We start from the raw sequence: 14651 nt of genomic DNA, 5'->3' as shown, positions 1-14651 counted from the left end.
ATGAACTTTCCAATTTGTAAGTCGCTCTGGATAAGAGCGTCTGCTAAATGACTTAAATGTAATGTAAATGTAAATTGTAATTTTGGTTTACTTTCTGAATAGACTGGAATTCAAGTTAAATTGACCTCAACCCTGCTTTGTCAACAAGTCAGTGTTTGAGGTAGGAGACCCTGACCTGCACCAGCTCCTCCTTGCTGTTGAAGTGGGACACCAAGACGTTCTCTCCGTCGGTCACCCTGGTCAGTGATATGCCCAGCCTCCCTGTGGCACGATGGTGGGCATCGGGTGGCAGGGTTTTATACAGCATGTTACGCATGATCTTCACCAGGTTGAAGGATGGGTGCATGGGCCCCAGGAAGCGCTTCCGGGCATCCTTGGCCACATCAATGATGTTGGCACCTGCCTCGCCTGATGAGGAAACAATAAGGTACAGAATAGTGTTAATATCAGAGACGGTCTATCAGACCTGCCTCACCTGATGAGGAAACAATAAGGTACAGAATAGTGTTAATATCAGAGACGGTCTATCAGCCAATAGCATTGCTTTTGCTGGCAATTGGGAAAAAATACATAGTGTGTACTCATTTCACAAGGATAATGTCAAGGACAACAGGGGGTGGGTAAAAGTAGACAATCGATATACAGACAGTGCACAGGACCGGGCAAGGGACACAACAAAGCAAGACAAGAAACTGTCACACACACACACACACAGTGTCATTACTATGCAATAAATAGAGGAAAGTTCATCACTGCCTACCTAAACAAGCTCCGCTGACCAGCGCGGAGGCGGTGAGCGCCCCGGCTGATGCCCCGTAGATGTGCCGGGCATTATGGACTAGAAACGGACATTGTTCCTGTAGACAACTCGCTACACCGATATGATAGATGCCTAAGAAACCGCAACCTGCAAATGAAATATTCCACGTCGAATCTAACGGAAACATAACTACTGAGGAAAATAATGCCTCTCTTAACTCAAGACAGAAAGCTCTGTTCACAGTTCACAGCTGTCGAGTTAGTTAACTACCTAACTAGCTAAAGTAATGGTAATACCACGGTCTTAAGCGTCCAAAATGTATGAAATATATCAGCTATTGGTGACGGACGGTCCCCTGCGGTCCAATAGATTGCAAAGCGATCTGTATTCACATTGTTAACGTTAGCGAGCAAGTTCAACACTTGTCTGGCTGTCAACAAGTTGATTTCTCTTCAGTTCTTGAGGACATCTTCACCATTTCATAGTCTTTAAAAGTTTTCTCTTTGTTTCTTCTATTTGTAAGACAGTTGCTTGTTGAAAACAGTAACTTATTTTTTTTCTTCCAAAAAACAATAACTTTATCCAGACGAAATTGTTCAACATCTCTGTCTTTGAAAGCTTTGTCCCAACCTTTTAAATATCACTTTCGTTCATCTGTTGAATTTGTACACACACCGTGAAGGCGGGCGTATTCCCGTGGGTTTGACGTTTCAGCCCAATGTCCAATCAGAATCGCTCTCTCTGATACAGCCGTCCTATCAGTGTCTGAGTTCTCTGTGACCTATTCTTCACCCTCTATCAGCTGTCACTAGAAATGTTTTGGTTTTCCGAGAGGGGTTTGCCGGTGTCCGCTTTGGCAACGCGTATCTGTCAAATTTTAATATTTTATTTATTTCAACAGGGAAATCCCATTGAGACCAAGGCCTCTTTTACATGGGAGCACATTTTGCCTCTATTAGCTTGCTCTTGATTTTAGTTGTTTAACAAATTACATAATACTTTTATTATTAAGTTAGACAACATTAAGTTATACTCACTTTATACACAGGAATCTAATTTCTCTCTAATAAACTGTCTGTTTATAACAAAACAAAGTCAACAACTACCTCTAGGGAAAATAGATACATTCCACATCAGAAGGAATGTGTTTACATAGTTTAAAGACTCAATTGGCAATGATATTGTTTTTTATAGCCATTTTTGGCCAACAGAAAAACAAGTCTGACTGTGTGTTTATCGAGCAAATATTCCACTCATTTTGGGCTTGCTTTTGTTTACATTTGTTTAAATGATCTATGATCTTCTAAATAACAATTAATGTGATCAACCTGTTGCAGAATTACTTTCCTGTAACGTAGAACATTTAAAACTTGTAGTGTACTTGAGTTTTAAAAAGTTTGTAATTTCCACTTTGAAATTTCAGACTTGATTTTCACTTACAATTTTTTTTATCAACCCCTACAAAAATGTCCACATAATAATTCAGATTTCCTGTTCCTGCAGGATTATGTTCCTGCTGTAGCAAACTGGCTCAAATTAAGATCCTACACCTGTATAGGTGCAATGAAATATACTGTACATTTGCCTATACATTTTTCATTACAGTATATATATACATCGTTTTTGCATATTTGGAGTGTTATTAATGGCATGGAAAGAACAGAGCGTATTGCAAGATATTTCTATCTCATAAATCAACAGTGCATTGAACAACTGTAAAAAAAAACTAAAAAAACTTGGAAACATTTACCACATAAGCCAAGTAACGTTTTCTGCAATTCTCTAATGGATTATTTTAGAACATTAGGTTTAAAAACTATTCACAGAACACATTCCTGACGAGAATAACAACATCGTTTCATGGATTTGTTCCTGGATTGTCTCTTAGCACATCTTGCACTAAGAGGATATCCTATTGTGAAACTACCCTACTGTGACAACACACACACACACACACACACACACACACACACACACACACACACACACACACACACACACACACACACACACACACACACACACACACACACACACACACACACACACACACACACACACACACACACGCACACGCACCCGCACCCGCACACACACACACACACGCACACACACATTATTTCCCAATTACTCATAAACAGATAGACATTCTGCTAGAAATAGACATTTTAGTAGTCCTAATCTTGACAACCCCAGAATCAAATCTCAAGTGAACTCTGGCCCCCTGGGGATCCATCATAAATTCAAATACTGGGCACACACACACACACACACACACACACACACACACACACACACACACACACACACACACACACACACACACACACACACACACACACACACATTTAAAATGTTGTCATATTTCGTGAGAGACTACCATAATAAATATCTCTCTGTTGTTGGTGTTTACCACGAGCACAGTGACCCTGTGAAAGGTTCAGGGTAGGATTATAATACACTCTGTTCAATGGTCTTCAGGGTAGGATTATAATACACCCTGTTCAATGGTCTTCAGGGTAGGATTATAATACACCCTGTTCAATGGTCTTCAGGGTAGGATTATAATACACCCTGTTCAATGGTCTTCAGGGTAGGATTATAATACACTCTGTTCAATGGTCTTCAGGGTAGGATTATAATACATCCTGTTCAATGGTCTTCAGGGTAGTATTATAATACACCCTGTTCAATGGTCTTCAGGGTAGGATTATAATACACCCTGTTCTATGGTCTTCAGGGTAGGATTATAATACACCCTGTTCTATGGTCTTCAGGGTAGGATTATAATACACCCTGTTCAATGGTCTTCAGGGTAGGATTTTATAACACACTCTGTTCAATGGTCTTCAGGGTAGGATTATAATACACCCTGTTCAATGGTCTTCAGGGTAGGATTATAATACACCCTGTTCTATGGTCTTCAGGGTAGGATTATAATACACCCTGTTCAATGGTATTCAGGGTAGGATTATAATACACCCTTGTTTTATGGTCTTCAGGGTAGGATTATAATACACCCTGTTCAATGGTCTTCAGGGTAGGATTATAACACATGACTCAAAGTAACCCGAGATCACTTTTATAGGATTTATGTGAGCAACGCTCAAAGCTGACATCCCCTTTCTGCAAAACTATCAATACTTGGCATATATATTGGCGGTAGGTATGCTATACATTCAGGAAATGAACACACCGAAGAGAGATAAGTAATGACTTTGACAAAGAACAAAATAGATAAAGTTGTGTTTATCAGCTAAAAGTAACAGATACATTATCAGGGACCAGGGACACGTCATTATTCCTGTGTTTACCAGAGATAACTCTTTGACTATTCGTTTTATTTTTCTGCTCTGAAAGTTATTGTTTAAAGCGTCTGGAAAGCCATTTTCTCAGTATTCCCCTAGCCTGATCCTAGATCTGTTTTTTTTTTTTTTTTTTTTGGCAAGTGAAAGTGATGTTGAAAGTTGAAAAGGGAGAGTTTAAACGTGGCACTGTCGTTTTAAGACGAGTGTCCCTCCCCGGGTTGAAGGTTTGACGGATCCGCTGCCTCTGGCATCCTCATTGGTCTGGCTGATGACAACAAGCTGTTTGAAAAAGGTGTAGCCACGGAAATAGTGAACCTTGCACTTGATAACAAATCAATCTGGCGTAGACGAGAAACAGTGGTTATCGCCGTGAACAGGAAACATTACTGCATGGTACAGTACATTTGTTAAATCCATAGTTAGTTTGTTCCGTGAACTTTCAAGTGGCATAGTAAATCAAAGCAGTTAGCTAATGTTAGCTTGTTGCTAACTAGGCTAGCTAGCAGTAGTTTACTAAGAAACTTCTAATCTTTCACCATTACTGTCATACAATAATATTTAGACATTTTATCCTAAAATAAACATAGCTATGTAACGTTATGTGTTTACTGTTTGTGAATTATAGGCTATGTTATTGTACTGGCTAGACAATCAATGTTCTGGGAATTGTATCCTAGGACACTCAAGTCCCAACATGCCCAAGTGCAGCAGGCAGCAGGTGTCCCGTGAATAAATGAGAAAAAATAAATGTGTTTGGATTTCAATTGAACACCTTCACAAAAACAAGGTCCTCCGAGAGCAGAGGTGTGAGATGGAGAGAGAGAAGAAGAAGAAGAAGAGGGAATGGAGGAGAGGAAGTGGACAAGAGAAAGCGGAGGGTGAGAATCGAGCCGGTGGTGGAACCATGGAAACGGGACATGATCCTCTTGATCAGATGAGGAATAAGACTGTCAACTTTCCCATAGATAAGATGACCCACCATCTTGGAGAGGAACTGTCATGTAGGGAAGGACAGACAGAGGGAGAAACTGACAGTGTGTCTCAAGTTAGAAACAAAGAAGAAATGGGAATCCAAACAGGGACGGAGAAGATGGAGGAAATGAATAAAGGACTGATAACAGTTACAGACCGAGATGAAGATGACGACCCTCCCTCCATCCCTCCTGCTCCCTCCATCCCTCCTGCTCCCTCCATCCCTCCTGCTCCCTCCATCCCTCCTGCTCCCTCCATCCCTCCTGCTCCCTCCATCCCTCCTGCTCCCTCCATCTCTCCTGCTCCCTCCATCTCTCCTGCTCCCTCCATCCCTCCTGCTCCCTCCATCCCTCCTGCTCCCTCCATCCCTCCTGCTCCCTCCATCTCTCCTGCTCCCTCCATCTCTCCTGCTCCCTCCATCCCTCCTGCTCCCTCCATCCCTCCTGCTCCCTCCATCCCTCCTGCTCCCTCCATCTCTCCTGCTCCCTCCATCTCTCCTCCTCTCTCCATCTCCACCTTCTCATCCCCCTCTCCCTCCTTCCTGCCTCCTCTCTCCTCCTCGTTCTCTCCCGTCCCGTCCCTCACCCCTCCCCTTCCCCCGTCAGTAGAGCTGTGTGCGGTGCTCACTGACACTAGACTGACTCTGGATGTATACCAGGGCGGGACTGCTGTGCTCCAGGTACTGTGGGTGTCTGTCCCTGGGCAGCTGAGGGGCCTGCAGTACCTCCGACTGGGCTCGGAGGACAAGGGGGCGCTAGAGGGAGCCCTGGAGGTCCTACCGCACCTCACACAGCTACGCTCACTGGCTATTAGAGGTACTGAGTACTAGTGCTGAATGCTGATACGTTCATTAATGCTGTGTAACGTGCTTGTAAAGTATCATTTGATCGATTCAGATTGATTATTTAGTAGACGCTGAACATCAGACTCACAGTATAGCACATAGTATAAACACTACAACGTTATCATACAATGTGTGTCTTTACATGTTAATAATTATGTTGGTATTTTCACACCCTTTTCAATCATTTGTCCCTTGCTCTTGTCTGTCCTTGCTCTCTCCTCCTGTCTGTCCTCTCTCTCTCCTTGTCTGTCCTCTCCCCTTGTCTGTCCTCTCTCTCTCTCCTCCTGTCTGTCTTCTCTCTCCTCCCTCTCTCTCCTTGTCTGTCCTCTCTCCTCTTGTCTGTCCTGTCTGTCCTCTCTCCTCCTGTCTGTCTTCTCTCTCTCCTCCTGTCTGTCTTCTCTCTCTCCTCCTGTCTGTCTTCTCTCTCTCCTCCTGTCTGTCTTCTCTCTCTCCTCCTGTCTGTCCTCTCTCTCCTCTTGTCTGTCCTCTCTCTTTCTCTCCTCTTGTCTGTCCTCTCTCTCTCTCCTCTTGTCTGTCCTCTCTCTCTCTCTCCTCTTGTCCTTGTCTGTTCTCGCTCTCTCTCTCCTCTTGTCTGTCCTCTCTCTCTCTCTCCTCTTGTCTGTCCTCTCTCTCATCTTGTCTGTCCTCTCTCTCTCTCTCTCTCTCTCTCTCTCTCTCTCTCTCTCTCTCTCTCTCTCTCTCTCTCTCTCTCTCTCCTCTTGTCTGTCCTCTCTCTCTCTCTCTCTCTCTCCTCTTGTCTGTCCTCTCTCTCTCTCTCTTCTTGTCTGTCCTCTCTCCTTGTCTGTTCTCTCTCTCTCACTCTCCTCATGTCTGTCCTCTCTCTCTCTCTCTCCTCTTGTCTGTCCTCGCTCTCTCTCTCTCCTCATGTCTGTCCTCTCTCTCTCTCTCTCCTCTTGTCTGTCCTCTCTCTCCATGCCTGCTCATCTTCTGACTCCTCCTCAGGGCACTGTTTCCATGACGCCCATGGTGACCCCCTCCCCGGCCTCCTCACCTCTCTTCCTCCCTCTCTCTCATCCCTTTCTCTCCTCGTCCACCTGGACCTCTCCTTCAACCTCCTCTCCTCCTTCCCTCCCTGCCTCCTCACCCTCCCCCTCCTCTCCACCCTCCTCCTGGGTCACAACCACCTCACTGATCTCCCCCCCTCCTTCGGTCCTCTCCCTGCCCTCCGCTACCTCTCTCTCCTGGGGAACTGTCTGGCCTCTCTCCCCCCCAGCCTGGGCCAGCTGAAGAGCCTCCGCACCCTGGATGTCTCCAATAACCTCCTGGAGACATTACCTGAGGAGATAGGTGCGCTGGAGGAGCTGGTTAAACTGGAGCTGTCACACAACAGGCTAAAGAGGCTGCCTGAGACCATGGGTAAGGGGTGGAGGGTGAGTCTAGAGAGGCTGCCTGAGACCATGGGTAAGGGGTGGAGGGTGAGTCTAAAGAGGCTGCCTGAGACCATGGGTAAGGGGTGGAGGGTGAGTCTAGAGAGGCTGCCTGAGACCATGGGTAAGGGGTGGAGGGTGAGTCTAGAGAGGCTGCCTGAGACCATGGGTAAGGGGTGGAGGGTGAGTCTAGAGAGGCTGCCTGAGACCATGGGTAAGGGGTGGAGGGTGAGTCTAGAGAGGCTGCCTGAGACCATGGGTAAGGGGTGGAGGGTGAGTCTAGAGAGGCTGCCTGAGACCATGGGTAAGGGGTGGAGGGTGAGTCTAAAGAGGCTGCCTGAGGCCATGGGTAAGGGGTGGAGGGTGAGTCTAAAGAGGCTGCCTGAGACCATGGGTAAGGGGTGGAGGGTGAGTCTAAAGAGGCTGCCTGAGACCATGGGTAAGGGGTGGAGGGTGAGTCTAGAGAGGCTGCCTGAGACCATGGGTAAGGGGTGGAGGGTGAGTCTAAAGAGGCTGCCTGAGACCATGGGTAAGGGGTGGAGGGTGAGTCTAAAGAGGCTGCCTGAGACCATGGGTAAGGGGTGGAGGGTGAGTCTAGAGAGGCTGCCTGAGACCATGGGTAAGGGGTGGAGGGTGAGTCTAAAGAGGCTGCCTGAGACCATGGGTAAGGGGTGGAGGGTGAGTCTAGAGAGGCTGCCTGAGACCATGGGTAAGGGGTGGAGGGTGAGTCTAAAGAGGCTGCCTGAGACCATGGGTAAGGGGTGGAGGGTGAGTCTAAAGAGGCTGCCTGAGACCATGGGTAAGGGGTGGAGGGTGAGTCTAGAGAGGCTGCCTGAGACCATGGGTAAGGGGTGGAGGGTGAGTCTAAAGAGGCTGCCTGAGACCATGGGTAAGGGGTGGAGGGTGAGTCTAGAGAGGCTGCCTGAGACCATGGGTAAGGGGTGGAGGGTGAGTCTAGAGAGGCTGCCTGAGACCATGGGTAAGGGGTGGAGGGTGAGTCTAGAGAGGCTGCCTGAGACCATGGGTAAGGGGTGGAGGGTGAGTCTAGAGAGGCTGCCTGAGACCATGGGTAAGGGGTGGAGGGTGAGTCTAGAGAGGCTGCCTGAGACCATGGGTAAGGGGTGGAGGGTGAGTCTAAAGAGGCTGCCTGAGGCCATGGGTAAGGGGTGGAGGGTGAGTCTAAAGAGGCTGCCTGAGACCATGGGTAAGGGGTGGAGGGTGAGTCTAGAGAGGCTGCCTGAGACCATGGGTAAGGGGTGGAGGGTGAGTCTAAAGAGGCTGCCTGAGACCATGGGTAAGGGGTGGAGGGTGAGTCTAAAGAGGCTGCCTGAGACCATGGGTAAGGGGTGGAGGGTGAGTCTAGAGAGGCTGCCTGAGACCATGGGTAAGGGGTGGAGGGTGAGTCTAAAGAGGCTGCCTGAGACCATGGGTAAGGGGTGGAGGGTGAGTCTAGAGAGGCTGCCTGAGACCATGGGTAAGGGGTGGAGGGTGAGTCTAAAGAGGCTGCCTGAGACCATGGGTAAGGGGTGGAGGGTGAGTCTAAAGAGGCTGCCTGAGACCATGGGTAAGGGGTGGAGGGTGAGTCTAGAGAGGCTGCCTGAGACCATGGGTAAGGGGTGGAGGGTGAGTCTAAAGAGGCTGCCTGAGACCATGGGTAAGGGGTGGAGGGTGAGTCTAGAGAGGCTGCCTGAGACCATGGGTAAGGGGTGGAGGGTGAGTCTAGAGAGGCTGCCTGAGACCATGGGTAAGGGGTGGAGGGTGAGTCTAGAGAGGCTGCCTGAGACCATGGGTAAGGGGTGGAGGGTGAGTCTAGAGAGGCTGCCTGAGACCATGGGTAAGGGGTGGAGGGTGAGTCTAGAGAGGCTGCCTGAGACCATGGGTAAGGGGTGGAGGGTGAGTCTAAAGAGGCTGCCTGAGGCCATGGGTAAGGGGTGGAGGGTGAGTCTAAAGAGGCTGCCTGAGACCATGGGTAAGGGGTGGAGGGTGAGTCTAAAGAGGCTGCCTGAGACCATGGGTAAGGGGTGGAGGGTGAGTCTAGAGAGGCTGCCTGAGACCATGGGTAAGGGGTGGAGGGTGAGTCTAAAGAGGCTGCCTGAGACCATGGGTAAGGGGTGGAGGGTGAGTCTAAAGAGGCTGCCTGAGACCATGGGTAAGGGGTGGAGGGTGAGTCTAGAGAGGCTGCCTGAGACCATGGGTAAGGGGTGGAGGGTGAGTCTAAAGAGGCTGCCTGAGACCATGGGTAAGGGGTGGAGGGTGAGTCTAGAGAGGCTGCCTGAGACCATGGGTAAGGGGTGGAGGGTGAGTCTAAAGAGGCTGCCTGAGACCATGGGTAAGGGGTGGAGGGTGAGTCTAAAGAGGCTGCCTGAGACCATGGGTAAGGGGTGGAGGGTGAGTCTAGAGAGGCTGCCTGAGACCATGGGTAAGGGGTGGAGGGTGAGTCTAAAGAGGCTGCCTGAGACCATGGGTAAGGGGTGGAGGGTGAGTCTAGAGAGGCTGCCTGAGACCATGGGTAAGGGGTGGAGGGTGAGTCTAGAGAGGCTGCCTGAGACCATGGGTAAGGGGTGGAGGGTGAGTCTAGAGAGGCTGCCTGAGACCATGGGTAAGGGGTGGAGGGTGAGTCTAGAGAGGCTGCCTGAGACCATGGGTAAGGGGTGGAGGGTGAGTCTAGAGAGGCTGCCTGAGACCATGGGTAAGGGGTGGAGGGTGAGTCTAGGGGGAAGATAGATAACAATAAGTTAGGAGACTGGAGAGTTCTTAAAAAAAAAAGATTTATCTGACACAGCATTAACCATTGACATATTTATTGTGTATGACTATGATGTAAGCCTAAATATTACTGTGATACAATGGCAATAAAAAAATTAATGCAAGGGTCAAAGGTTAGGAACATTCCCTCCATCTTCATCTGTATGTCTACATCACCCCTCTCTGTCTCCTCTCCTCTTGTTTCTTCTCCTCTTCTGTCCTCTCATCTCTCTTCTGTCCCCTCTCTTCTGTCCCCTCTCTACTCTCGTCTCCTCTTTCCTTTCCTCTCTCGTCTCCTCTTTCCTCTCCTTTTCTCGTCTCCTCTCTCATCTCCTCTCATCTCCTCTCTCATCTCCTCTTTCCTCTCCTCTATCGTCTCCTCTCGTCTCCGCTCTCCCTTTGTCTCGTCTCCTCTCCTCCTCTCGTCTCCTCTTTCCTCTCCTCCTCTCGTCTCCTCTCTCATCTCCTCTTTCCTCTCCTCTATCATCTCTTCTCGTCTCCACTCTCCCCTCCTCTCCTCTCCTCTCCTCTCTCCTCTCCTCTCTCAGGCTGTCTCCTGTCTCTCAGGGACCTGGTGATCCACAGTAATGACCTGCGTTTTCTCCCCGTCTGTCTCTGTCTGGACAAACTGGATAAGTTAAAGGTAGATGTAAGGAACAACCCCCTGGGAAGACCCCCAACCCCTCCACCACTACCATCCACACCTGGTGAGTACCACTCTACCCCCAACCCCTCCACCACTACCACCCACACCTGGTGAGTACCACTCTACCCCCTCCACCACTACCATCCACACCTGGTGAGTACCACTCTACCCCCAACCCCTCCACCACTACCACCCACACCTGGTGAGTACCACTCTACCCCCTCCACCACTACCACCCACACCTGGTGAGTACCACTCTACCTCCAACCCCTCCACCACTACCACCCACACCTGGTGAGTACCACTCTACCCCCTCCACCACTACCACCCACACCTGGTGAGTACCACTCTACCCCCTCCACCACTACCACCCACACCTGGTGAGTACCACTCTACCCCCTCCACCACTACCACCCACACCTGGTGAGTACCACTCTACCCCCTCCACCACTACCACCCACACCTGGTGAGTACCACTCTAACCCCTCCACCACTACCACCCACACCTGGTGAGTACCACTCTACCCCCTCCACCACTACCACCCACACCTGGTGAGTACCACTCTACCCCCTCCACCACTACCACCCACACCTGGTGAGTACCACTCTACCCCCTCCACCACTACCACCCACACCTGGTGAGTACCACTCTACCCCCTCCACCACTACCACCCACACCTGGTGAGTACCACTCTACCCCCTCCACCACTACCACCCACACCTGGTGAGTACCACTCTACCCCCTCCACCACTACCACCTGGTGAGTACCACTCTACCCCCTCCACCACTACCACCCACACCTGGTTAGTACCACTCTACCCCCTCCACCACTACCACCTGGTGAGTACCACTAACTCTACCCCCTCCACCACTACCACCCACACCTGGTGAGTACCACTCTACCCCCTCCACCACTACCACCCACACCTGGTGAGTACCACTCTACCCCCTCCACCACTACCACCCACACCTGGTGAGTACCACTCTACCCCCTCCACCACTACCACCTGGTGAGTACCACTAACTCTACCACTACCACCCACACCTGGTGAGTACCACTCTACCCCCTCCACCACTACCACCCACACCTGGTGAGTACCACTCTACCCCCTCCACCACTACCACCCACACCTGGTGAGTACCACTCTACCCCCTCCACCACTACCACCTGGTGAGTACCACTCTACCCCCTCCACCACTACCACCCACACCTGGTGAGTACCACTCTACCCCCTCCACCACTACCACCCACACCTGGTGAGTACCACTCTACCCCCTCCACCACTACCACCTGGTGAGTACCACTCTACCCCCTCCACCACTACCACCCACACCTGGTGAGTACCACTCTACCCCCTCCACCACTACCACCTGGTGAGTACCACTCTACCCCCTCTACCTGGTGAAGGAAGGTCTATGTGCCGGTCCTGTAGGTATTGACTATTTGCAGTGTGATCCTAGTTTTATAAATCGTTCCTTAGTTTAATCGTCCTCTGTCCTCCTCAGACCAGGTGGAAACCGGCATCCCAGAGTTACACCTTGGACCCAATCGACACAGGTACAACACAGTATCACTTTGACCTGATGCTGTTCTCAGATATCAACACAGTATTACTTTGACCTGATGCTGTTCTCAGATATCAACACAGTATCACTTTGACCTGATGCTGTTCTCAGATATCAACACAGTATTACTTTGACCTGATGCTGTTCTCAGATATCAACACAGTATTACTTTGACCTGATGCTGTTCTCAGATATCAACACAGTTGTTTCCTTCTGTAGTTGTCAGTTAAAGCTAGGTGGTGGTGGTGTTGTTATTTGTATTGTTGTTGTTCCTGTCCCGCCAGGTTCTGTGTGTCGTCTGCTGGTTGTCATGTGTTCCTCCCAGGGGGAGCGGAGCTACTGTTTCCCTCGGGTTGCCTAGCGACGACCACCACGCTGCAGTGGGCGGAGCGTATGCCAGACAGGAAATGGGTGTGGCTAGAGGAGCATGACTTCCTGCTGAGTCGATCACTGGAACTCCTCCCACACAGGATCTCATTTTTAAAGGTAGTTTGGAAACGGTAGTCGTGTAATTAATTAGTTTAATTTATGGTGTGATACATATCAATGGAAAGAACTGTATGTTCACACACAAAGTAGACAGACACCGATGTCGTCTTTTCAGGAGTTTTAAATGTATTTTTTCTTGCAGCATACAGATATTTGGGACAAAGCCTTTTTCAGTGTGTATCTACGAGCTTCTCTCATTGGTCTCTTCTACTCTGATACTCATCTTCTTTCTGAACTTATTCCTCCCCTCTCTTCTCTTCTTCTCTTCTCCCCTCCCCTTTACTATCCTCTTCTCCCCTCTCTTCTCCTCTTCTCCCCTCCCCTTTACTCTCCTCCTCTTCTCCTCTTCTCCTCTCCCCTTTACTCTCCTCCTCTTCTCCTCTTCTCCTCTCCCCTTTACTCTCCCCCTCTCTTCTTCTCCCCTCCCCTTTACTATCCTCTTCTCCCCTTCTCCCCTCCACTCTCCTCCTCTTCTCCTCTTCTCCTCTCCCCTTTACTCTCCCCTCTCTTCCTCTCCCTTCCTCTTTACTTTCCTCCTCTGCTCCTCTTCTCCCCTCCTCTTCTCCTCTCGCCTCTGCTAATCTCCTTTCTCCTCTCCCTTCCTCTTCTCCTCTCCCCTTTACTCTCCTCCTCTCCCCTCCTCTTCTCCCCTCCCCTTTACTCTCCTCCTCTCCTCTCCCCTCCACTCCTCCCCTTCTCCCCTCCCCTTTACTCTCCTCCTCTTCTCCCCTCCCCTTTACTCTCCTCCCCTCCTCCTCTCCGCTCCTCTTCTCCCCTCCACTCCTCTCTTCTCCTTCTCCCCTCCTCTCCTCCCCTTCTCCCCTCCTCTTATCCTCTCCTCTTCTCTTCTCCCCTCCTCTCATCTCCTTCTCCCCTCCTCTTCTCCTCTCCCCTCCTTTTCTACCCTCCACTCCTCCCCTTCCCCCTCCTCTTCTCCCCTCCACTCCTTTTTTCTCCTTCTCCCCCCCCTTCTCCCCTTCTCCCCTCCCCTTTACTCCCCTCCTCCTCTTCTCCTCTCCCCTCCTCCTCTCCCCTCCACTCCTCCCCTTCTCCCCTCCCCTTTACCCTCCTCCTCTTCTCCCCTCCCCTTTACTCTCCTCCCCTCCTCCTCTCCGCTCCTCTTCTCCCCTCCACTCCTCTCTTCTCCTTCTCCCCTCCTCTCCTCCCCTTCTCCCCTCCTCTTATCCTCTCCTCTTCTCTTCTCCCCTCCTCTCATCTCCTTCTCCCCTCCTCTTCTCCTCTCCCCTCCTTTTCTACCCTCCACTCCTCCCCTTCCCCCTCCTCTTCTCCCCTCCACTCCTTTTTTCTCCTTCTCCCCTCCACTCCTCCCCTTCTCCTCTTATCCTCTCCTCTTCACCCCTCCACTCCTCCCCTCCTCTTCTCCTCTTCTCCTCTCCAGCCAGTGGAGGTGTGTGTACCGTACCACCGGTCCAGGAGAGGGGAGGTGGTAGTGAGGAGGTTTGATGGACATCAGTGGAGTACACTATCCACTGAGACCAGAAGGGGCAGTATAGGACACAGCAGCCACCCCGGAGGACGACCTGCCAGGGTAGTGTACAGAACACAACACTGCTTTATAATATGGCATGCAAGGAAATGTGATCAACCTCCTTGGCTCAGTCCAGAATCGACCCCCTAGACCCTACGTCCTGTTCACTTCTGGAGAGCTGAGATTTGAAGAGAGAGATCTGTATTTGATTGTTGCTGTCTGATGTGCCGGGTTGAGGGTTTAGCTATATTGCTTATACCAAACAAACCCTGTCCGATCTCCAGAAGTTCACACGGTGTGAGGGTGAGGTTCTGATTTGAACAGCAGACAAATATCTCCCTTGTCTGTCTCTCCCTTGTCTGTCTCTCTCTCTCTCTCTCTCTGTCTGTCTGTCTGTCTGTCTGTCTGTCTGTCTGTCTGTCTGTCTGTCTGTCTGTCTGTCT

General features: G+C 50.0%; 2 protein-coding genes across 2 annotated transcripts in view; one reads left to right on the top strand and one right to left on the bottom strand.

Annotated features, from left to right (window-relative positions):
- LOC139578045 (patatin-like phospholipase domain-containing protein 2) overlaps window positions 1-1419 on the bottom strand; it is a 31316-nt gene extending 29897 nt beyond the window's left edge. The window contains exons 1-2 of the mRNA XM_071405198.1: window positions 761-1419; window positions 176-408 (exon numbers count right to left, since the gene is read on the bottom strand). Of these exons, the coding sequence (XP_071261299.1) occupies window positions 176-408; window positions 761-947 (420 nt within the window). The 5' untranslated portion in view covers window positions 948-1419. The remainder of the gene's footprint in view (window positions 1-175; window positions 409-760) is intronic.
- A 2910-nt stretch (window positions 1420-4329) lies between these two features.
- The window catches only part of pidd1 (p53-induced death domain protein 1), a 40373-nt gene continuing 30051 nt past the window's right edge, over window positions 4330-14651 (top strand). The window contains exons 1-7 of the mRNA XM_071405197.1: window positions 4330-4461; window positions 4746-5855; window positions 6848-7261; window positions 10566-10724; window positions 12171-12222; window positions 12515-12716; window positions 14119-14268. Coding sequence (XP_071261298.1) covers window positions 4802-5855; window positions 6848-7261; window positions 10566-10724; window positions 12171-12222; window positions 12515-12716; window positions 14119-14268 — 2031 coding nt within the window. The 5' untranslated portion in view covers window positions 4330-4461; window positions 4746-4801. The remainder of the gene's footprint in view (window positions 4462-4745; window positions 5856-6847; window positions 7262-10565; window positions 10725-12170; window positions 12223-12514; window positions 12717-14118; window positions 14269-14651) is intronic.

The sequence above is a fragment of the Salvelinus alpinus genome, chromosome 6 (genome assembly GCF_045679555.1).
Source record: "Salvelinus alpinus chromosome 6, SLU_Salpinus.1, whole genome shotgun sequence".
Lineage (NCBI taxonomy): Eukaryota > Metazoa > Chordata > Actinopteri > Salmoniformes > Salmonidae > Salvelinus > Salvelinus alpinus.
Note: the sequence above shows the minus strand (reverse complement) of the source record. Positions and strands in the feature narration are given on the sequence as shown.